Genomic DNA, 25537 nt, shown 5'->3' with positions numbered 1-25537 from the left:
GCTATGACTTGGCAGAGAGAGTGGCATTTGGTTCAAGCTTATATTAGGGGGATTTGTTCGTAACGGTTCCGTTCATGTTTTGAGGACAGAGGATGGCCAACAGTTGAGACACTGGAGATGTTGGCAGATTGGGCTATCGAGCTGGAGTTGGGTCCGTGCAATACTTCTATGCAGAAGCTAGTGCACGAGATAGTAGGACTGTACAAGGAAGTCTACTATGCTCATAGGCGTGTGGAGGCGAACAGGGTCATAGCGGAGTGGTCTCTAGCAACAGAGGAGGCAGCTAGGGAAAAGGTAAATGCAGACTTGGCCAGCCAATAGGCAACGTGGGCAGCTGAGCGGGCTGCACTATTGCGGGATAAGGAAGCAGCTGAACATGAGTTGCAATTAGCAAAGACACAGGCTATGGATGCGGCACTTCTTCTAAAGGAGGCCGTAGAGGTTAATACACAGATGCAGAAGGATTTGCGCATCAGGATAGATCAGGTCTATGAGTTGCGTCAGCAACAACATTCTTCAGGGGCACCACTTGCTCTCTAGTATTTTTTGTTTTGTTGTATGTGGGTTGTCTCCTATTTTGTTAGTCGTCAGGAGACAACTTTTCTTTTTGGGGGGGATGATGTCGTCGGTAGATTTTGCATTTTGTAGCCGACTTGGTTATGCTGTCAGAGATTTTGTATTTTGTAGCCGACGGGTAGATTAGGATTGTTATGTAGCCGACGGACCCCTTCGGGAAGGTTTGGCGGGAAGTATTTATACCCTGTCTAGGATCATTGTAAATCATTTTATCTTATCTCATGCTCTGTATGTAATCTCTTGGCATATGCGAATAATAAAAGGAGTGTCGCTGTTCTTGTTCTTTGTCTGTATGCATTAATCAATTAATCTATGCGGTAAACAAGCTATACATCAAGAAATAACGAGGAATTAACCTGCAGGTGGGGTTTTTTTAGGTCTAATTGCAAGTCTTCTTTTTTTGTTTAAAATCTTGTGATGGGGAATAAAATGTCGACCGAGTTCTCTCTTAAGTCATGCAAAATGGACTTTTTGTTAGTCATTACATGTGCTCCTGGGTGTCATTTGCTTGCAAAATTTAATTAAGATTCCATTACATATTCGTAAGGGAATATGTGAACTTAAATGAAATTGTTTTGCACAGGTGGGATTTTAAAGATTCATTACATGCCTTATTTTTGAAGTTGAAATGCTTGTAAATAATCATGAGAAACGTATGTTTAGAACAAAAGAATGTTTTTAATTAAAGTTATACTTGTCTAGTGGGCTTTTTAACCTTATTTGCAAGTGCTATATTTGTGCTAAATGGAAGCATGTTTTATTTGTAGTGGTGTTCCAAAAGCACATCTTTAGTGTTTAAACTAGATTTTCATTTTAACACAATGAATTTGCATTTTGAATCCGAAAGCTTGCCCAAAGGCAAGGCGATGAGTTTTGAAGGATTTACATGTGTTTCAAATTTTCAAATGAGTTGCGAAGGCTCATATAAAGCCCATAATCGACTTTAGAAAGGTATGGGGTGATTTATATTCTCATTGCGCTTTCTAAAATCCCTGTATATGTTCAAAAGGACTTGTAAACACATTATAAAAGTCTTCCCCTGCACTTTTAACATATTTTTGACATGCTAAATCGATGCAAAACCCTATTGATGACCATATAAGAGAAAAAGTGGCGACATACAAAAGTCCATCATCATTATCAAAGGGGCATTTTTGATTTGCATGTGGCTATTAAAAGCCTTTTGCTGCCTTCCTTGGCATTTATATGGTTGTGTTCAAGATGTTAAAGCCCATTTAATATAACAGTAATTCCATGTCACATTATGAAGCTTGCAATCACTGTTTTGGCATGCAAACTCTTGTTGAAAACCTGTTGCTATTCATTCACAAGCATTCTCAGTTTGGAGCGTCTTCTGTAAAGCCTGTCTAGGGCATAAACCTGTCGCTATTCATTTAAAAAGCATTCCTAGTTTCCAGTATAGAAGGCCATTCAAGACTAATACATATGATTTGCAGCTTGTTTTCATCACTAAAAACAGTGTGCTTCTACCAATAGGTGCCATTTTTGACATTCATTACATTGTGGCTTGCATTCCCAAGAAAAAACAATGTTTTGCAAGTTTGAATCAGTCTTTGGAGTGCTATTCTCAAGCATTTCTTCTTTCATTCATGGCCATTTGTCAAGGATTCATGGAGGATTGAGAATTCCATTCATTTTTGTGACGATTTGGTCAAGATTATTTTCCCACATAGTTGCAATTTGGAGATCTTTTCCTAGATCTGAAATCATCAAGATTTGGGGGATTTTCTTCAAATTTTCAAGACCTCTTTTTTAATTTCAATTCATAATGCAAAGATCTGCCCCTCAATAAAGAACTTCATGAATGCATATTTTTCCCACTTGCAAACGGAATTAAAAACCCCGTCTGTGAGCTTGTTTGCGAAGAATGAGTTATGTTTATTCCGTACTTGTAATTGAAACTAAAAAGTCCACTTGCAAGTGTTTTCCAAGCACATTTAAAGTCTCCATTCTGCAAGTGGACTTAAGAAACCCGTTTGCAGGCAGCAAGCTCCTTCCAAATGACTAGTACTGAGAATATAAAAACCCCAATGGTAAGTAAAATTTCTTCCCATTTGTATATATATGCTTGTGCATCTCATTGCCGTAGCAAACACTTACATTCCATTCACTTCCAATCCTCTGAAAAAACCTCGTTTTCAACTTTCCTCCCATTCAAAAAGCTGATTTCATTTACTTTTTCCACCTTTTTGTTTCTCAACGCCTTCCATCATATCTTATAAGCATAACTCTTCTAGATTTGCAAATATCTAGCTTGAAAGATTGTGTTATGGATTTTTTTGGTAATTAAAGGAGGGGAAAATGTGCTGAAATTATGAGAGCATAGAATGCTTTCAAGACAAAGATGGAAAGAAACAACGATGCTCTCCTAGTAACAACCATTATGAAACAAAACATTCAAGGATGCGGATTCACAATTTAGTTTGAGATGCTTTCACCAAATTTGAACACATCAATCGTGGAGCACCCTGTTGCAGCATGAAGACTGACAAATGATGATTTAGTAGAAGTCATGTCTTGTCAGACAATGAGTCCATTTTCTTCATGCATTTTGTAATCGACAACTTACATGTAATTGGGAAACATGTTGTAGTTATAGGGGACTTTTACCTGTAAAGTAATTGCAGATAATCCAATTGCAGGTCGAGTTAGTTATGACCTACAGTTAGCGAATAGGTCAATGTTTGTTGGGTTTCTCCCACTTTTCTCTCTTAACTACTAATCTATGCTCATTGTAATTTTTATCCTTAGGCAACACAAGAAAACTCTGCCAGTTTGTGTATGCACTCTTAAGACTTTGTGCTTAGATGTTGATTAAATTGCTTTCAATAAAAGAGACAACTTGCTTTGAAACTTTGTGTTGATTCAAGGTGTTATGTGATGACATTTTTTGAATATTGATTGTGAGTTTTATACTTTGTTCAAGAGAGATTTGAAGTCAATCTTGCAGACTTTGAGTTGCATATTGCGTTTGGAGGTATCATTCAATTTGAGCGCTTTGAGACTTGGTGGTATAGAAGAACAAATTGTTATAGTTGATAGTGGCTACAAATACTTAGAACTGAAAGATTTTGTGCTTCAATTATAATTACTTTTGTTAAAATTAATGAATACTCAGTCGGAGACCTCGTGCCTTTTTGTTTGTTCAGATTATTAAATCTTCATTCGGGATAAGTGCAGGAAAGTTTGGGTTTTTGCAATTACTCCACCTATATAAAATAGATTGGTGTCTTTGGTGTTCTTACGTCAACCCCTGAGCCATCGATATTATCATAGTAATAGACACTTTTTCTCAAGTTTGAATGTTGTAGTTGTTTGCAAATCATTCCTGTAAAAAAGAGGAATTGATTAAGAGAACTGCCCTTTTTGTAATTTCAGTTAAGTTCTTGTCGAAGCAACCTGTTGTAAGAAGCAAACCTCCCCTATTGCGGAGAGAGGAGAGAAATCATAAGACATTGCCTTAAGTCACAGTTTTTGCAAGTCATGGACACAGTAACTACAAAAAGTTAAGCCAACAAACTGTCTCAACAGATTTGCACTTACATCACATATACCTGGCCACAAGTGTCATGTTTACTCACCAACTGAAATCTTAGCTCTTTTTATACAGCTTGTTGCCCTCAAACCTGTCAGCCAAAACAGATTTGAAAAGGATCACACTGAGAAATTCCTGTGGTGGTGAAGGAATGAAACGTGGACTGCCTCGACAAAAACAGTGCACATGTAATATGTTGCCCCGGTTCTAAGAAAAATTTCACCCTTTCAGCTCACAAGAATTTTGTCAGACAGTTGTCATGAAGGTTGGAGCACTAAGTTCTGATTTGTGTTTCAGTGTGCAGATGGAATGTTCTTCCTTTTTGTTTGCAAAGTGTCTCTATCTAACTGTAAGATCCCTCTTTAATCTGATAATTTTTGACCGATTGTTACTCTCAGTAATTTTATCAAACAGTTTGCTTGCAATCAATAGACTGTGGTTCTGATATTTATTTGCTGATATAAGATCTGATTATTAAAATTTCAATGGTTGCTCTAGTTTGTAGAAAAAAATGTATTTAAATAAAATCTAGGATTGTCAGCTTCATATATTTCTGAGTTTTGTCTATTTTTTGGGTTTTTCATTTGCTTCAAGTTACTTTATTACCTGACTTTGTTTATCATTTCAAAACCATTGCAAAACAAGCACAAAAGAAACAAAAATAACGGAAAAATAGGTCCACATATTACAGTGGTATCATAGCAGTGTATCTTGCCATCTAGAAGAGTTTAGTAAGAAGATAAAGAGTTTTGAAGAGAAACAAGAAGAAGAATTGAAGCACAATTATCAAAGACAAAGTGAGAGTTTTCAAAATTATAGAGAGTTGCGAAATTTTAAAGTACTTGTGTGAGCATGTAGAGCAGTTAAAATCCATATTAAAAAAGAGACTGCAAGAAAATAAAAAGTTTTCTTCTGTTGCAAGAAATAATGATAAACATGAAAATGAAACGAGTCTCAGAGCAGATCAATTCCAATATATATAGTGTCTCAATGCATAAAGACCATGTGACAAAGTTTTACAAAGGCTCATTGGACACATATAAAGTTACTGTTGATAAGTTTGTCTATTAAGGGAAAGATTAAACAGAAACCTTGGGTTACAGTTAAAACTTTAGATATTTCCAGTGACGATGTCCAGATAGATACAAGTTAAGTCACACGATACGCCGAATTTCATCCATGAAGTTCGAATTTCAGCGATTTTTTCCCTTTCCGAACTTCATCTGAATTTTATGATATTTGATATAATATTGTTATTTGTAATCAAATTATTTTATTCTAAAATAATATTGAGATATTTAGTTTAATTATTTAGCAATGCCAAACCATTTTGACAATTTTGTAGATATATTAGTTATATTTTGAAAATAAATAAATTTATATAAGTCTAATTTAATGTCAGGATTTTCCCAAATTTTTACCCTTGCTGTGAAGTTCATCCTAATTTTATGATCAACGAACTCGAATTTGAATTCGGACCTTGTGACTTAGGATATAGGTTTGGTACAACCTTTGGAGAAGTATGTTTTTGAAGACATCAATGCTAGTGAGTTGAGGAGTGATTCACTCACATAGGTAACTGCACTAAGGAGGGTAAAGGCATTAATTTCTGAAGGTGACACATGTGGTCTGATTTAGTGCAATGTAGATTCTACACAAGATAAACTTCATTTTGACTGTGACGATGTTCTGATTTTTGAGCGCAATGCATACATGAAAGATGGCATTGATGAATTTAATGATGATATTGAAACAAAATCGCTTTTTATCATTGCTTGCAGCTGATTTTGAGAAAATTCTTCCCAGATTGTTTATCCATATTATGTTGTTGAGCATCTTCATAATAGAGAGGTACAGGTACATGTGATTTAGGACATCTATTGAGTTACTAATAGGTATGGAAGTTCTGATTTTAGTATCAGTTCATGTTGTTGTGTAAACATGATTGGAAGAATCGATTTGTGATGATTGCTGACAACACATTGCTTGGGATGGGTGATGATATGAAATGTGACAATTTACCGTTTTTTTTAGTTGGATGATGGGACACCAATTTCTAGTTGTAGTGTTGCACTTGGTGATGAGATTCAAAACTTGAATGGGAATATGGTTTTCAGCCTGCTAATGATCAGATTTCACTTTATGAGGGGAGTGGTTATCCTCCTAGGACCACCAGATATTAAACATACACATGAGGAGACAAAGAAGAATGCATCTGGGGGGATACGACACTAAAAGGCATCATCATTATTCACTACTTGAGGAATTGGAGGTTAACTTGGCCATGCAATTTGATGATTTCAATTTTAAATTCATAATTTGTTGGTAATTGCTTTGAGTTGCACCATCATGGTATGAAATTTGGTCTTGAGTCTTAAAGAGGGTCGACAAGTGTGACTTTTTACAAATTATTTGTGTTGATGAGTTGTAATAAATGCTCTTCAATTGTAGTTGGCGATGTTTCCTCTTCATGGGATGAACTGAATCATTGAGAATTTGAGACTTCTACTTCAAATTTTACAAGTTTGTCCCATGCTTGTTAGGTAAGAGGATGGAGAGGGCTTTTTATAGAGAAGAAGTAGCTTGGGTAGAAGAGTTCTTAATTACAGATACAGATCCATCCAAGGAAGGGAGGCCCTACAATGTTGATATTTAGTCCATCTTGGATAAACATAGCAAGGTGTGTAGCAAAATTCCTCCTTGTTTACCATCAGATAGGGTCCTTGAGTGTTTTCTTTTTTTATCCTTGATATTTCATTTGCAAGGTACAGCTATTAAGAGTCCAATGTATGTATCCTAGTTTCCATATACAGATGCACTAAGTGAATTCTTCTAGAGTGTGTATCTTTGTATATCTTGTTTATAGTTTCAGTCTAGGGCTAGTTTTAGGTTTAGTTTAATCTTAAGGTTCTTCCCCTTTTGATTTGTAGAGAGGTTTCACTTCACACACTACTCTCCTTTGTGTTGTATTGCAAATGACAAGTTATAAACAATTATTGATCATATCATTCATGATCGTTTCTAAGCCCTGGAGGTACTTTCTATGCAAAAGTTTCAGCTAATTAAGACTCGAGAATTTATCCTTAGATATGTTTTATGTTTACTATTTTGCTTGGTTATTATCTATTTTTGTATGCAATAGTTTACTTGTTTACGGAAAGAAATCAAACCAAGCACCTATGGTTAAGGCTTTCTTTGATGAAAAATAATGATGTAAAGGTCCAAAAGTATTTGGACAATCAATTGATTGTTTTTTGCATGATTAGACTTTGCGTCTTTGAGTTGGAAGGGATAATTTATTTATATAATATTTTATATATTCTGATAGAGAGTGAAACAATGAATGTTTATACTTGTTTCTTTATTAATTAATTAAAGTAAAACAATCAAGGGGCGTGGCGAAGCTGTAAGGAAGCAAGTTTTGGTTCTGTTATTTTGAAGGTTCAAGTCCTTCTTTCTATGCACTATTTTTTGGGTTTTGTAAGACAAATGAAGGCATCTTGAACTGCCTCTGACATTTTTTGAAGCACAATTGGATTAAAATATGGGTACCATCTTTTACATGCTTTCTTTAGGTTCTATATACCTGACTTGGAGAATTTTGTGGAGAAAACATCCAGGCTGAAGACTATTTTATTAGACATAAAATCTTGATTTCTGTTCCACTTCTTGCTATCTATTTCTCTGTGTGAATTGTGGTGTAGTATTGGTTGCTCTTTCTTTCTTTTGAAACCTTTCTCTAATATAATTTAACCTTAATGAAACTAAAACTATGGTCTTCAATTTTAGATTCTATCTCCCGAAGTTTCCATTTTCTACAGTGGCAATCCAACTGCCTAGTGGTTCAGTTTGGCAAACCTGATTTTTGCTCTGTAATAATGAATTAGTAAACATAATGCCTCCATTTTTGTTTTGGAGTGTTAATTTTTTCCGATGTTACCAAATTCTCTCCAGCAACCCTCAAAGTCTGATTCAATTCTGTCCAAAGTCTGGTCCTTGTCAGATTCTCCCCAAATTCTCCTAGAGAGCCACAGATTTTCTGCAAACTCTGTCAGAGGAATCTGGGCAGAATTCGGAGCGAATTTGAAGAATTTGCTGCCCAGCAGCCGAACCCGAGCTGAATTTCGTCTCAAATCAAATTGTTTTTACTTTTTAAAAGTTTTTTTTGCCTAATTTGGTCTATTCGATCCTCCCAACCCTAAAAGTGACCACTAAAAAGGCCAACAATATGGTTTATATGTCATTTATGCATTTGCGAGTGAAAATGAAAACTTGCTTATATAGGAAATCCAAATTGACAATTGGTGAAGTCTAAATTGACGATTATAGAGGAATTCCTTTAAAAAGACTATGATATATGCTTTGAATCTAGGGCATAAAATCTAGCTTGGTTAGAAATCCTCTAACCAATAATAAAAAAATCAGATAACTACACTTATCTTTTGATGATTTCTTTCATTCTCAAACCATCCCTTGATGTGGAAATATGTCCCATGCATGCGATCGAGCAAGTGTATGATGTTGTATGTATGGCTAAATGGTGCAATTAATATCCTATAATATTGAAACATAGATATGGTGGTGTATTTTCCTATGTTGCTTTACTATTAGCAGAGTGGTGTATGGACTTATTTGTTGTTGCATACACACTCACACATTTTTTTTAAAAACAATACGTTTTGGCATGGAAAAACCCAAAACGAATCCAAACCCAACCCAAAAAATATTTGGACGAATTTCGAACTCGAATCTCGAACCCGCATCCGTACCAAAATCTGAATGGGCAACTTAGATTTTTTCAAATATATTTCTAGGATATTCCTTTGAAGGTGCATCTCTCTAATGCAAACATTGAACCTAGCATTGTATATGGTCTTGAGATTTGGGTACCTAATTTAGAAACTGTTAAATTTGCATGCATTGTAATTCTAAATATTATCATGCTTTGTGCTATATGTTAGCTGACCGTTGACATTGTATGGTTGAATTTGATGTCTAGCCTCCTTATCTTAAGAATTGGTGTTATCTTCTTTCTTCCCAAGTCTGGGCCTCTTCTAGAATGGGAAAAGTAATTTTTGAATTTTGACAATGTAGGGGCATGGCTGAGGGGCAGCTATTTAAAATATATCGACCTAATTTCTGAATATTGAGATACAAAAATAAAAGAAACATAAGTTAAATAAATAGAGCAATTTTTTGGTTGGAATGGAAAAGTTGGTGACATAAATCAGGATTTGAATAATAAAATGAACCATGGCCAAGTGTTAGGGTAGCTGTGGATGGTAATGTTGATAATAAATTAAATATTGCCTTAAGTATCTGAAGTGTTTTTGATGATTTTAATGCATTTGGAGGAAAAATCCTTTGATAATGATTACTGCTCTATTAAAAATTCATAGGCGAGCCACGAAGCTTGTTACATTTAATTTTTCTGTAGAATATCCTACATTTTCTTATTAACTTTACAAGAGAGAGGGGAAGGAAATGGCAGGAAGCAGATTTTTTTATCTTAATCCTCCATCCACAGACCATCCTAAATATTTCGATGGATCAAAACCTCGGGGACATGCTCCCATGTAAGGCTAATTCGAAATCTATGCAATCATATTTATAAAATAAAAACAAATGTCAAGACACACACATTGGTATTAAGGGTTAGCAAGTTAAATTTATTCATAAGCATACCTAAAGGCTAAAACTATTAAACAATGAAAATTTACAAGCTAAAAAGGCCAGGCACTGTAAAAAAATATTCTTTAAGCTTTAGCTATGGATCAAAATATGGGTAATTGCAGTCCAAAAAATGAGGAGAGAAGTGAGACTATAGATCATTATCCTGTGGGGCGCACCTGACATTTTATTGCATAGAAATGCATTTCTATGCATTTTTTAAAACCATTTTGAATAGAAAGTAGAATAACTATGCATTTTTTAAAACCATTTTGAATAGAAAGTAGAATAACTAATATCATCTATTCTAAAAACAGAAATGTAAGTGGTGTTTACTTTGTGCTGGACACCCTGCATTTCTTTGTTAAAATTCAAATCCTTGGGATCTGATACTCCCACAATGTCATCTCTACACTTTTTTCTGTTGTGTGCTTTTTATAGGGGGTTCCTTTTGCAGGAAGGAGGATGTGATCATTATGAGACTTGAAGAAATGTCTCCATGCACAGGAGACACTATTGTGCTTTTTTGCCAACTGGAGATGCCACTTCAGGATCTAGAGATTCATCTTGATGTTTTATTATTTAATTATTTGATCTAGGATCTACTTGATTGGTTATCTCTATGTCTAGTCTTTGTTTTACTTTTCTATTTTAACTGCTCAGACTCTTCAACATTTCTTACTTGTTGCTCTCGAGTCACATTGACCTACTATAAATATTTGTGGACCTTTAACATTGACAGTTATGCCAGACCTTTGTAGAGGAGGATATACTCTAATTTAGTAAGGTGGGCAATGTTTTAAGGATTCAAATAAGGTTCTTCTTATCTTAGTTCACAGCTTTTGTGGATCTTGTGTTGAGAGAATAAAAAAATTTGTTATATCTGCAGTTCTTGGCTTGGTTGACGTGCTCCTTATGATTATTTGGTTGTATCATTCATTGGTAGAAGGCTCTCTGACTACTTTGTTTGATGTTTAAACAAACAGCCCTATTTTTTATAGTGAAATCACAACTTTTTTGGGTCACTTTTACGATTTGAGAAGAGAATTTTAAGTATTCAAATTTGATCAAATGATCAGAATTGGTTGCAATGGCGGAAAAGAAAGACACTTTTGAAGAAAATATTGATCATCGTTTGATACCGACTTACCTTTTAGCTCAATTCATGAAAAATTTACACCAGTATGTGGTTGTTTTCTCATTCTGACATATCATCATAGGTAAACATTAACATTTCTGGAATACATTTATTATATATAATTTTGTTGAATTACAGAGTATTGTTTTTCTTATCTTAGAAACTATGAAATTTCAAATCTTTGGAGTTTGAGGTTCATATGACATGTAGTGTTTGAATAATGACAGATTGATCGTCAAATTAAACTTTTATATTCTCTAAATTCATTAGTTTCTTCTGTATCTTTTGGAGTAATTATGGGGGTTTTTGTGCCAATGTTATGCAAAGTCTCTTGCCAAGCTTGTGCTGTCTTGAGTCAGAATCAATTTTTTTGGCTATCGAGTCCAAGCTCGTGTCCGAGTCTGCGAGCTATGACATCATCAGCACAGCTAGTATTATATGCAGTGAGATCATCACATAAATCATGAGCTCAGTAGTTTGCTTTGTTCACTGGGAGAAGTCAAATTGCAACAAATCATCTTTGAAATTGGCAGACTTTAATTAAAAGTCGGATACATTGCTATTGACAAGTTGTTTACAGCTATTGTTGGTTGCAACAGACTCAACTATTTATTATTATTATTTTTCTCCTAATGGTCGCAGAAGGGTATTGCTTTAATTGGGGAATAAAACAGAGGAATTGTGTCTTGCATAGGAAACTACTATTATGTATGATAATCTTCTAGATGTGATTTCCTTATATGGTCTAATTAATTTAAATGATTACACATCAACAAACACTTTTCCATGTTTGCCAACTCTAATATTTAATTAATTGTGAAATACTGATGAAGCTTTCATTATGCAACTGGCAGAGGAGGACAAGGGCCCATTTCTCCGTGATGATATTGCAGCTTTGTGTGATCTGCATTTGTTCAGTGGACAAAAGGAAGAAAAAAAACCAGCTGAGCCTTCCCTGCCCGTGGAGCCTCCAGCACAAGTTTTGGATAACAAGCCTGCTGATAAAAAAGCTGTAAAGCCAAAGTGGTTGAGAATGTAGCTTAATGAAACTCTTTATTCTATTAGTATTTTGCAATAAAAAAAAATTTGACAAATTTCTTTTGACTTGTATAATTATAATGTATAGACCAGACAGTTCTAGATAGAACAAAATATTTAAGTTATACAGCACAAGGACTCCAAATATTTGTCATGCCATGAATTTATTTTTCTTATATGAGAAGGCATGTTTTAAACTTTTAAATAAAATAATTAGTTTCTTGATATTAATCTCATATTTTTAAACCAAGGTGGACGTGGTTGCCAATTGTATGAAATACTCTATTAGAAATTGACAAAATCAATTTAATAGTTCTTTATTAGTTGGGAACTTGGGATATTGATGCTGCATTATGCTCAGCATCCACAAGGGTGATGTGAGAATTGAACATAGGCATTGCTTGGACAAGTTGGTCAATTTAGCAGCTGCTCTGCAACCGTGCACAAAATGTTTTCTGCACATGGTGAGTGGTATGTCAGTCACAAGTCCAAATTATTGTGGACGTAAGTAGGAAGTTTACCACATTGTTTTTTATAGTGATTCAGCATTATATGCTCTGTAACAGTTGGGGCCCTTTTTCCTGGAATTGCCATATGTAATTAATCTACAATATATTGGTTGTGGGCTTGTGGCTAAGTATTCCATAAGGGAATTATGTAGGATTTTCAAATTGCTAGCACAAACTCTATGGACAATGCCAAAATCGTTTCTTTTGGAGGGAAGTTTTGTAAGTTAAAATAACTGACTGCTAATGCTAGTTATATATATGTTGTGCAATAAAGGGAGCATTGGTGAGGTATTAATTGTCACATATAGTGAAATGGCATTGGTGCTTTAATAGCACTTGCTTTGTTAAGCATATAAGCGACGACCTTGATAAATTTGTCAGAATAGAAAGGAATTTATGATTACAACTTGCAAATATGGATATAACTATCAGTCTTGCCTTAGTCTACAATATGTAAGAAAACATTTGTGTATTACATGTGTTATGAGCTCTAATTGATGTGTGTACAGTACATACTTTCATGCATATACCTTTTCTGAAGTTCTAATTATGCAAGTCTTTGTTTTTAATCAATAAATTTAAGTATATTATAATATATTACTTCAATTAAAATTTATATGGCTTATAGATTACAGATAATATATTATTGATATAGGTCAATAAATCTATAATATACAAAGTAAAATTATTTGATCTAATTACAATAATCAACATAATGCGCTTTTTGGAGATGTCTTGCTATGAGGCTGTTGGGAACTCCCTTGGGTGGTCAGATGAACAGAGATGAATTGCATATGTATTGCACCGGATGAATGCCTTGATTGTTTTATTTTACATGCTAGAACAATGATTGTTTTTGATTGTGGGATACGTAAATGAGATGTCTGATGGTTGATCAGATAGAAATTACACATTCTTCACCTCTTTAGACTCTTTAGTATCCTATTGCTGCTAATACTAAAATATGAGATCCATAGGTTGAGAAAAGAAACTGCCACCATGATAATTTATGAAAAAGTAGTGATGCTTGTTTCATGTCTTATGAAATGAATTCTAGCTATGATCAACTTTTTGGGATTTGTTACATTTGTAGATGTATGACTAAGCAATTGTATGGGATGTGAATATTCTTTACATTCATGATTTTGAAAACTCACATTAAATTGTTTTCCTACGTGTTGGATGGGCTTGTTATTATCCTTGGGCCTTGTTACTTTCACTTGTATTTTGGCTGACTTGGACTTGTCTCAGCCACCCTTGGTGACATAGTGCTCGTGGTTGGGGACTGACCGTGAATACAAGGGCTGGACTATGAGGACGTCCCTCTCAATTATCGGTGTTGCTTTGCTACGGGTCACTTGGCTTTGGATTGTGCCCTTTGTTGCTACTTGGTGGGAGGCTGCTTGTTCCAACCATTTGACTGTTCGTGTTGATGTCTCCCTCTTGGAGTCCTCTGATGGCTCCTAGACTATTGGCGAAGATGTTACTTTTGCATGTAATGCCCTGCCTAGAGATCTTTGGAACAAGGATAAACAAAGGCTATTTTTTATATAATAAAAGTAAGATGCAACAACTTACACCAGAAAGCAACGAAAGACTAACACAAACCAAACACCAAAGGTCTCCAAGCGTTATTACTTACCAACTCAGAATCTTAGATCACATGAATCATGAGAATACTCAAAGGAGACTCGGATAATGTCCATTGATCCCAAGAGGGGAATTTGAACTATCAATCCCAAACAAGATGTTTTTTTAAAGCCCAAAGTAAGAGTTCCTAGCATGGTTTAACCTACATGTCCATTTCCAATTAACCATAGCATAATCAAGAATAGTAAGCAGAGACCCTCAAACAATCATGGAGAAGACAAGGGCTCAAGGTTACAACCACTCATCCATTGTACACAATGCTAAAAGACAAATGCTGAACCCTAAAATTTGGGTAAGTCTGAAATTCTATCAACTTTAGAAAACTTGAAATCTTTATCTTAACTCCTAGAGGGTTGGAACCAATCTTAAATGAATCGTCGTATATGTAAAATATATCTTAAGTATAAGAGTATGCCACTTATACTTAAATGATATACTTTATACATCCCAAATTGAGTGGTCAAGGTATCGTGAGCAAGAACTCTCAAAAGGGTGGCCAAATCACCTTTTAGAACATATCAAAAAATGCCTATCGTTTGGTCGAGCAGGTCTTCCCTATCCATCTAAACCATACCATCATAAGAAAAACATGAACATAAGCAACATTGCAATGAGGAACCATAAGATGCTATCTCTAAACATGATATCAAAGAACATAAATCACAAAGAAACATACTCCGAAAACCACATAAAATGCCAGTGAAGCATAAAGCTTTGAACATAACTAGAAGAAGACCAACTTTGTTCGCCAGTCCCCAATCACGGTATGGGTAGCTATGCCTCCCAACCACGTGGAACCCGTAGGCCCTCTCCCGTCGTATTGATGGAGATAGTAATTCGACCCCAAACACAAAGTACAATCATCCAAGGCTAACACTTATGCGACACAGAACAAGAGAGTGAAACCAAGATAATGAAACAATGCAATACAATAGGTCCTGGTCAGACACTTTGTGGGATAACTATGTAGGGACTCTAGTGAGGTGTAGTCGCTTGGCATCAAAAATCCCAATCTATATGTGGCATGGTTCATGCTTGCCTTGGGAGGCCCACTACTTGGTGTGGTAACACGCTCCTTTAGGAGATCCATCACCTAGTGTGATAACACGCTCCCTGAGGAGGCTTGACACTTATCTTATAATTGTTGGTTTTATTATCTAAGTTATTAATTGATTATCATTTTCTTAAAACCCTTCCAAGTTGGAGTACGCAAGAGATGAGCACCTGTAGGCAATGCATTTTCCTAACCCAAACCCAAATGACTAAATGCTCAACTGTCCTAAATTTGGGAGTTTGGGTCTCGCAAGATCCCATCATTTTCATGCACACATGTTCATATGTGGGCACAACCATCAACACTAAATCAATGCTAAACAAGGGTTGGATGGAGAAACAAGAAACACCAAGTGTAAAAATTCACTCAATTGAGCATATTGTCAGGAGTATAAATTCAACACGAATCTCACTACAAACAAAGTAAAACCATGGTCAGATTGGAAACCTAGCATTAATTTCAAATTCACCACAAAAAATAGTGCCAAGAAATACCCATGAAAACTAGGCAACACCCAAAACAAGGCAATGCAAAAATCATCCAAAAATGAAGGTTGTCAAAAATTGACGAAATCAAAACCTTTTTCACAAATGGGGATAAGACATTTAAAAAATCAAATAAAAAGAAAATTCCAAGTTCCTAGGTATAAACAACCAACATACTAGTACAAACTCCAAATTAAAACATATAAAGAGCCCTAATTACTCATTCTTCTTGAACTAGGCCAAATTATAACTTATGAAAATGAAGGGGAACACTAGTTCTCATCCTTAAAACAAAAATGAGCCAAAACTATTAAAATAGAAAGATTGTACCTCACAACCAATTGGGTTAAAATAGAAACAAGCACCAAAAAATAATGAAGACGCCAATAGCGATGAAATGCTCAATAAAGGAAGAGTTTTTCGCTTTGAATCCTATGAGCCTCCTTTTGCATCGATCCCACGAGCATAGCTTTCACAACGGACAAATCTCTAAATTGCTCACAAAGGGTTTGGAGAGTTTGCTCCAAAATTCTTAATTCAAATGCGAGACGTGAGTATTATTTTACTTTTTGGCCATATATGCACTTTTAAACAAAGTGACATAAAAAGGACAAGAATAGCATAAATAAATTAAACCCCTTTTCAACCTAGATAAATAAGGGAGCTCCAATTAAATAGAATTCAACGACAAGTTTGTTGTTAATATAAAATTTAAATCAAGTATAATTTTTTCTTAAATAATTAAATCGCAATATTTTAATAACTTCCACGACCATTGTTGATTCCTAAAGGTGCACATACACGCTCCTCGGTCTAATCACAAATGCACTATGAATTTGGATTTACCAATTAATTAGAGGCTTTATTATTTTAATTAAACATGATATATTGTCCATACAAGGATGACATTAGCTAGGTATGAACGACCAAACCATTGACTCCACGTGCCACTGCTAGGGATATAAGTCCTGCACAATAAACAACACAATCAAACACAAATGCACAATAATAATATAGCAGAAGAAACTATTTGCAATTTGCGTAAATAATCTTATAATTAATTTCATTAAAATAATTTATTTAGATCATTCATTTGCACCATAATAAAAGTTTAGTGTGAAAAAATATAAATATCCATAGCATAGACACATTAACAATAATCTGCTAAAGTCCATCATATAACCATAAAAAAAGATTATATCCAAATACAAAACAACCAGATACCATCATAAGACATCATGTCACATCACTAGCATCATCATGTAGATATGATCAAATTGAACAATCTATCAATTATGATACCGGTAATCAAAATAATGTTAAATCATCGAAGCATCTCAAATGCACATAAACATGAATAACATAAAGTGTCACCAAATAAAATAGACCATACATAATGCAAACACGAGAAGCACTACAATGCAAAAGTTCTTGCTAAGGCACCTATTGTTGTTCATGAATTGGCTTCTACTGTCATTCATAGATTGGCTTCAACTGCTCTTCCCAAGTCTTCCTACTATTGCCACCTACTCTGCTAGTGCTCAACCCTCTTGCTAGGCGAGCACTTCTACTCCCTCTTCTTTTATGACCTTGCACCATCGTTCTGTTAATGTGGCTCTACTTCTTCAACACTTTGGCCATTGTGCTCGACTTCCCTACTGGCGTCTCCTTTGTTGAGGAACCTAAGATTTGTATCACTTGGACATTTGTCCAAAGGTGAAGAAGGAACTCACATCCTCCTCCTTTTGTGGTGTGAGTTTGACCCTCTTTCATGGGCTTTCCCTTTGTTTTCTATCTATCTTTCGTAGGCTTTGGTTGTTTCTTACTTTCCTTCCCTCGTGCTATGAGTTCTGGCCCGCTTTGTTTTTTTTTTTTTTTAAAGCACCCTTTGTGCGACTTTTGTGCCATCGTTGGTCAATTTGTTGGGCCTTGTATTTTTATGTGTTTTGTACCATAGGCCAACACCCCCTATTGCTTCATTTTTAAAAAAACAATTGACAAAATCTTAATATCAATTTAATTAATGTTGATCAGCAATAATACTTTCTTCTAATCATGTCGTCAATGTTTAAGTGGAGCCTTGACTACTCACAAAAAATAGGGAGATGGAATGCAATAGTAATAAGAGCACATATATTTTCCATTCCATAGAAAATATCAAACACACACAAATTGTATAAAGTGGTATCAACGTGGGATATGGTGTAGGGGTCGATATGGGTCTATTAAATTAAGAATTATTCCTCAATATTGTTGCCTTGAATGTGAATATTAGATGCAGTCTTAAATATGAAGATTGACAACTATGGTTTGATCCATATCATAGGAAAGTGTCCAAGGTGAAATAATCATCCTAGAAGAAAATCATTAACTAATAACGAGGTGAAGGCTGCTGCTGAAAACATGCAAACTCTAATGGATCAGGCTGTTGACCTGATAAAAACTTCTTAGCTGGTCGGTTGTTGTTCCTTTGTTGTACTTTTGTTATTTTTTCCAGCTCTGTCTTATGTGACCTCTTGAATGTTTTTGTTGGAGGTCTGTCTCATGTTGCTTTTGGATACTTTTCTTTGTTGTTCTTTTCTCATGCTTATCTCTAGACTTTTGTTGACGTAAAGGTTTTGGGTCCTTTAAAGCCTATTTTTACTTAATCAAAACTAATAATGATACTAATGATTATTAATGTTGAATGTCTTGGACATAGATGAGAAAGATGTGTTTCTCAAATTGTATGGTTACGATTGTTAGTTTGGTCATATATACAATGAGAACCAAACTCATCATCAAATGGGGTATATGGAAGGATATTCAAGAGGGAACCAATATGTGGTGCAATATATTGTACACGAGCTATCAATTTATAGTCATTGGATAGGAAAAAAACATTAAAGGAAAAACACAAGATAATATTCGAGGAAGGAAGATAAATATATACATTTGGTGTTCATAAATGAATAATTATATATTTATGATATTCATAAAAGAATGCATATTTGTTCTCAATATATTATATAGTTGTCAAGTGTCATATGACAGTATGTTGATATATATAACTGATAAGGCTAGGTGGGCACTGCCTATAAGATCAATCTCACACAATCAAGAATGCTTGTTGGAAAAATAAAAGAATAGCTGTCAAGTAGGTAGATAGGTTACTGCTCCCACCATCACTAGATAAGGATGTGATACCAACTAGCAGGTTACATTTCGTTGGAAAAATTTGTTACATCCATTCACACACATGTATATGGTTTGAAGAATGTCCATACATTGGATTTATAGCCGTTAATTGCACTACTTGAAAGTTCTACAAGTCTTTTCAAAAAATGGTTTTTTTGTTGAGTAAAACTTCCATGTCTGTTATGTTTTGATGAGGTCCATTACTTGTTTGTAGCCTCTAGCCTAGATTGATGGGCATCCACACTCTGATCCATTGCTCACAAATTGGTGAAAACATGTCGGCCAATGACAAGGGTCTTTGAATCTATATTTACACCTACAAATTGTATTTACATAGGAGCCCTTCCAACATATCCAATTTTTACATACTTTTCTCCAATGACCCAAATGCATCATTATTGGCTCCACCTTTTGGATTCAATTACTTAGGCATTCTCAATCTTAAAATTTGTCAACTATCCTCTAATATTAATCTTCTTTGTGATGATGGATCTCTTCTCAATTCAAAACATATCTCCACTGTGGAACTGGATACCACATTTATAATCCTTCTTCATTCTCCTAGAACATATTGCTGGTGAACGTGATTGCAAGGGGTTGCTATGAGATGCGCACAATAGAAACTTTATTTCTATGTAATTAATTGAGTCCTTTACATATGTTGATACTTCAAAATATCTCTTCTTCGATTTTTTTCACTTTACTTAGAATGCATATGAGATGATTTCTACTTCATTTTAAAATAGAAATTGTGTTTTCTATAAACTTGGTTACATATTTGTTTGCAATTGCATATTACATGTTGTAAAGTTTTTCACTCTTTGGTTTGAAAAAGTCATTTTAAAAATTGGCTACACCATTGCACCTCATTTGGTGCAAGCAATGTAGTATATATAAGCATGGTTAAGATTTCGTTGTTGTTTGGTTATAAGAAGGCCAAATAAATTTGAATAATGGTGATCTAAATTCCTAAAAGATAGTTCATCAACAATCTCGAGCGCCTTGTGGGCATAGTTTCAAGAAGACTATAGGACTTGGATATGTAAACTTTGAGGGAATCTATCAAATGGTCTCTAAGCACCTTGGACTATATTCAAACTTTCTCCTTACAACAAACTAATATCAGATCAATCCTAGCAACATGTTAAATTACTTAATACGAGTGGGAAAGAACACCTATTTGTAGCATATACTTATGAAAATCTATCCATTTTCTTGTCAATTCAACTTAGGATATAAGAATCAAGATTGATATAAAAAATAATAATCAAGCTTAAATTACCAAGGACATTACAAGATAGTATTAGAGGACATTACAACATGAGGTCAACTAGTAGGTGTAGACACTTAAATCTGATTACATCCATCTCATCTTCCTCCCATACATACACCATCTTTTCCATTTCATAGCCTCCATCCTCCTTTGGATCTTGATACAAATAAAGGCCACCGCTAGATGCATGCTTTTGGTAATCTTTTTAACATTCATTTCCCCATCATAGCTTGTATCCACCTATCCTTTATCCATCCATTCTTTCTTCCATATGATCCCTCCAAATCCTCTTTTTCAACCTCATCCACCCATCATAGTTACCCTCTACCTCATTCACCTTTCATATCCTAGCTTCCATCTACCTCCCTCATCCTCTTGTTGTCCAATCTTCCATCCTGTCATACCCCTCATAAGACCTCCTCTTGAATGACATATGATAATTGAGGACACTATATTCCTTGGAGACTATATCATGTCCATCTTTCCATCTCCCCATTCTAGTCCCATTTCCATCTAGTCACCCCCGAAACCATTCATCTCCCAATCCCTATCTTTTCACATTCCTTTACCCAAACCTTCTATCAGTCGTACCATTTTCTTCTATCCTTACACCTCCCAACATCACCTTCATGTTTCCATCACCTGGTACATCCCTTGTCATTGGTATCTAGCTCTAGGCTATCCCCATGTACCCCAATGTCATCTATCCATATCCCAATGCTCCTAGAAATCTACCATCACATGTACCATCCCATTGCACATCTTTCAACTCATCCAATCACATTCTTAATCTTCTACTCAACCTTGTTAAAAACCTTGGTCACAATCCAATCATCATCATTGGGATGCATCCTTCCCTATCCACCATCAATCCATCTTGCCTTTTTTCAAAATTGACTGGGGCACCATCCTATATTCAATACCACTACCAATTCTATAGCTTTTTCCATTGTAATATATCAGATCCATTATGCTATCCTATCATACTGAGCTTTTTTACTGCGATCCTTGTAAATACCTTGGTTAATATGCTGTAAATCCTTCCAAGTTAGTCCTTAGCTTAGTCCAATTGTATATATCTCAGTTTTTGTGCTAGTTCATGTCTGGTCACAACTTGTAGTTTTCTTGGTTAGGTGCTTTAATGCATTCTTATACGATATCCCTTGTTTTCAAATGTTATCCTAAAGGTTCTGATTTCCCATCTCATATCATCATAGTCCTAGATACTACTGATAGGTCCTTGCGGGATGCATCCTTCCTCATGTCCAACCTTGGTCCGCTAGTATCCATTCCTACCGATCTCTTTGGCAAAAGGTTCCCTTTTTATGGATTTACATTTTCTTTCAATTTATTTTCTTTTCGAGATTTCAAGTTTGGTTCTTGATTATTTTTTCTAAGCAATTTGGCCGTTCCCTCCTCAAGGACACCACAATCTTTTATATCATGCTGTGCTACAAATGGGGCAATCTAAGAGCAAGGTTTTGATCAATTTTCATCTTTTCCCTTTTCTTCTTATGAGTAAGTCAGATGTGACCCTTGCATATTCCAAACATGCACTCACTTGTGGTTACATGATGCACTTGGAAAATATCACTTGTTTGTGGGTTACCCAGTTTTGTTTCCACTTTGATTCCTTTGGGATTCACGGGTGATGCTGGGGCAATCCTTCCATGTTTTTTTCAAGCTAGTACTATGTAATATTGGTGAAAATGCCTTGATGTTCTTCATAACCTTGGCATGTCTCCAATATTCTCTCATCTTCTCTCCCCGCTGCCTTCTCAAGGGGGCATCACACAATCCAATCTCTCCTCTTTCAGCTCGAGACTAGGGGAACTTTGTTGCTTTAAAAATCTTCTTCGTGTCGTCTATCTTCAAACTTCTTTGAAATAATATTGTTCCTAACACTATGTCAAAGAGGGGAAAAATGTAGATACCTAAATTTGATTACATCATTTAAGTAATCCTATTTAGTCATCTCCCAAGACATCATTGATTAAATATTAAATATTTAATTAATTTAATTTTTTCAGTTAATTAATTCAATGTTATCCCCTAGTTAATTAATTCATTTATTTGAATATAGTCCAATTGATAAATATAAATGACAATAAAAAATCTAATTATGAATTAAATCCCTATTCTCCTATTAAATTAAATAATTGCAACATGGCTATTTAATTTAATCCACATCCCCTTTTATTAAATAAATCATTTAATAAATCAATCCCCAACCTCTAACTATTCCTAAATTTCTATCATTATCTAAATCAAATCCATTCACCCATGCTAACCTTGCTTAGTGAACTAACTAACCCACCTCATTAATACCACCCACTTCCATTCCTCTAACATGCCACTTGACTCCTAAATTGCTTCCTAAGCTAAGCCTAATCCTTTCCCTAAACATGTGCACAACTTTAAGCAAAGGTTAATAATTGCTAAGCCAAAGAAAACTTAAACTCCCATCCCATCCCTCTCACATTCCTATCCAAATGTATTAAAGGTTCTTACATATACTTTAAAACCTCTTACATTCCTCTTCCACACTCCATCTCCCTCATAATTCCCTTTGACCATCCTCGCACATCCAATCTCCTTGTGACACTTTTCAAAAGACTATGGATTTGAGAAAGCACAATCCATGTGCTTCCCTCTCCTTTAATCCTAGTCTTCCCTCATTCCTCATCCACCCTTGCATCTTGGCCCTCCCCTCCATCCTCACATCCGTGGCCTATAAATGAACCCCTCTCCCTTCACAATTTATCATCAACTCTTATACACACTTATAATGCCCTTTTGGAGAGCAAATCACTAAATCATACCCTTACCATGCAGGATCCATACTCACCTCATACACCTGGTTAAGATTAGAGTTAGAGTTAGAGTTATGGTTAAGATACGACTTATGATAAGTATTAGGCTAAGGACTACAACTATTAAGTAGTACAATTATAGAAAGGGTTAGATTTACATATACAATTTGTTAAGTGCTCAGTAAGGTCAAATACAAACATAGGGTTAAATATAGTGTTAGGAAGGTTTAGGGTTAGAGTTAAGTTTTAATTATTTTATTTATATCACACGTAGTGTTATAGTTAAGGGTAATAAGTGATTAACTATTACAATTTAAAAATGATATGTGCATAAGTGAAGCATGAGACTTAGGCGTATCATTGGAAATATGGTTAGTATAAAGTTGTTTAGTTTTATATAGGGATGTAATAATAAATGACATGCAATGCTTATAGTTAGGATTAGTAACGGTGATATGTATAGAGTTAGGATTACAATCATAGTTTGGCATAGAAATAGAGCATTATTTTATGCTAATTTTGATTATCTTGAAGGAAAACATGTGTGGTACTTAATGTTACTATTATAATGTGTTTGTGTAAAATTTATAAATAAAGTTATTCTTATTGAAGTAATGATCACATTGCAGTAAATATAATGATGTGGATTAGAATTATGGTGACAATTATGACTTGGGTTTTAAACATATCTTGTAAAGTGAAAATAATTTAGTAGATTTTATCTAGTTCATGAAAGGGCAATTGTAAGTTCCAACACAAGTATTTCAATAATGTAAGTAATGTGAATGCGAAGATAAGAAATAATTGTGTAGAAAATATTTTCTTTAATAATGTGACAACATTAGATGTTAAAGTGTCTTTTACTACAAGAAGTGAGAATTATAATCGATAAATATTCTTATTATGAAAGGCATCACCCAAGTTTACAATTTTGTATTAATCTTAGTGAAATAAGACTTTCACTTAAAATAAGGATGTCATTGTAGAATTAGTGCATGAGGTTAATAGTAAATTTGGTTTATAAGTTAAATATGTAAACTCATTTGTAACTCATTACCCACATTCAATAACCACATCCATTGAATACATCACTCGTAAAAACAAATTATTTCTCTATTTGTCATAAAATTGTAAAAGAATAATGGAGTAATATACGCCTAGTACAACTAATTTGATGCAATAGAAGTATGAAACAAAATAGAAGATGAACTATATATAAAAATTTTATCTAAAATGATGTAAATATATGACATATTCTTTAATGATTAAGATTGTATTATGGCCTTTATTTCAATAATGATTGCGATATACTTCTTATATCATTGATGGGACACATTCATCTATGTGGACATATCACACAACTTTTATATTTTTTTCCATTTGCAGTATTTTCATTTCCTCAACATCGTCAATTGTCAATGCTACATTCTCCACAACTTTAATTATTGATGTTCACAACTTTGATTATACACTTGTCAAACTCATATTCAAAGTAATTATTTGATGCCACTTAAACAATTGGGTTGCTATCAATAATGTTTGACTCTTTGTGAGAAGCATCTATAACTCAAATAGTAAGATGCAAACCTATAGTATATAGAAATAATTAGAGCTTATTATTATTTAACAATAGCATATTAATCTTGAAATGAACAATAGTCATAATAAGAATAATAAAATACACATTTCATTAACATGGTGACATTGTCTTCCACATTAATGATAACACTAATTTATGTCAATGATGTAAAAAAAAATGCAACCTATTTAAATATTGATGCAAAAGAAATACATGGATTAAAATAAACTATTTAAAAGATAAAAATGTACATTAAAATACATACATTAAGACAAACCATTTAAATAAAATAGCTACATTAAAATACCAATATTAGAAGAAACTATTTTAATATTAAAACATGAAAATTCCTACATTAAATCAAACTATTTAAATCAAGAAATCTAAATCTAAATTAAAAATGTCAACATAAAAATATAAGTCCAAGTTCTAAATGCAAAACTAAATCTAAATACAAAAGCTAATGTGTAAATCTAAATTTCAATACCAAAGCTAACATGCAAATATAAAACTAAATACAAAAGATAACATGCAATTTTTTGATGCTTTCTCTCCTCCAAATCTATCTTCTCCCTCTCTAAATTTTTCTTCTCCCTCTCCAAATTTGTCTTCTTCTTCTCCAAATTTCTTTTCTTGATCTCTAAATCTCCTTTCTCACTCTTAAAAGCTCCCTTCTTCCTATTCAAATCCCTCTTTTCTTCCTCTCCAAAAATGTCTCTTGATTTTCCAAAAATATGTCTCTTTATTTTCCCCAACTATTCATCTCTCATAGTTTCTATTATATATCATTTGTATATAATTGTCTTAAAAATAAATAAATGAAAAATGTCACCATAACTTTTTGTAGATATTTTTCATTTTTTAATATGACAAATGGTGTAGGCTTTACAACCATCCTGCAGGACAACCCACTTGCAATGACAACATGGTCTGTAACCTCCACATCACTAGTTTTGCATGAGATTCCCATGCTCATAGGTTCCCCACAATGCATGGAATCCCACTCTTTTATTTAAATT

At 34.3% G+C, this 25537-nt stretch overlaps 1 protein-coding gene across 2 annotated transcripts in view; it reads left to right on the top strand.

The window, feature by feature from the left end:
• Positions 1–12209, top strand: part of PUX1 (plant UBX domain-containing protein 1) — a 114639-nt gene extending 102430 nt beyond the window's left edge. For both annotated transcript variants that reach the window (XM_089800054.1, XM_089800052.1), the window contains one exon: positions 11795–12209. In XM_089800054.1, the coding sequence (XP_089656180.1) occupies positions 11795–11979 (185 nt within the window). In that variant the 3' untranslated portion in view covers positions 11980–12209. The remainder of the gene's footprint in view (positions 1–11794) is intronic.
• Positions 12210–25537: the final 13328 nt, after the last annotated feature.

This window comes from Cupressus sempervirens, chromosome 9, assembly GCF_028749045.1.
Source record: "Cupressus sempervirens isolate cs-2001-9-10 chromosome 9, ASM2874904v1, whole genome shotgun sequence".
Lineage (NCBI taxonomy): Eukaryota > Viridiplantae > Streptophyta > Pinopsida > Cupressales > Cupressaceae > Cupressus > Cupressus sempervirens.
The sequence above is the reverse complement of the archived record's forward strand: the minus strand, read 5'-3'. Positions and strand labels throughout refer to the sequence as shown.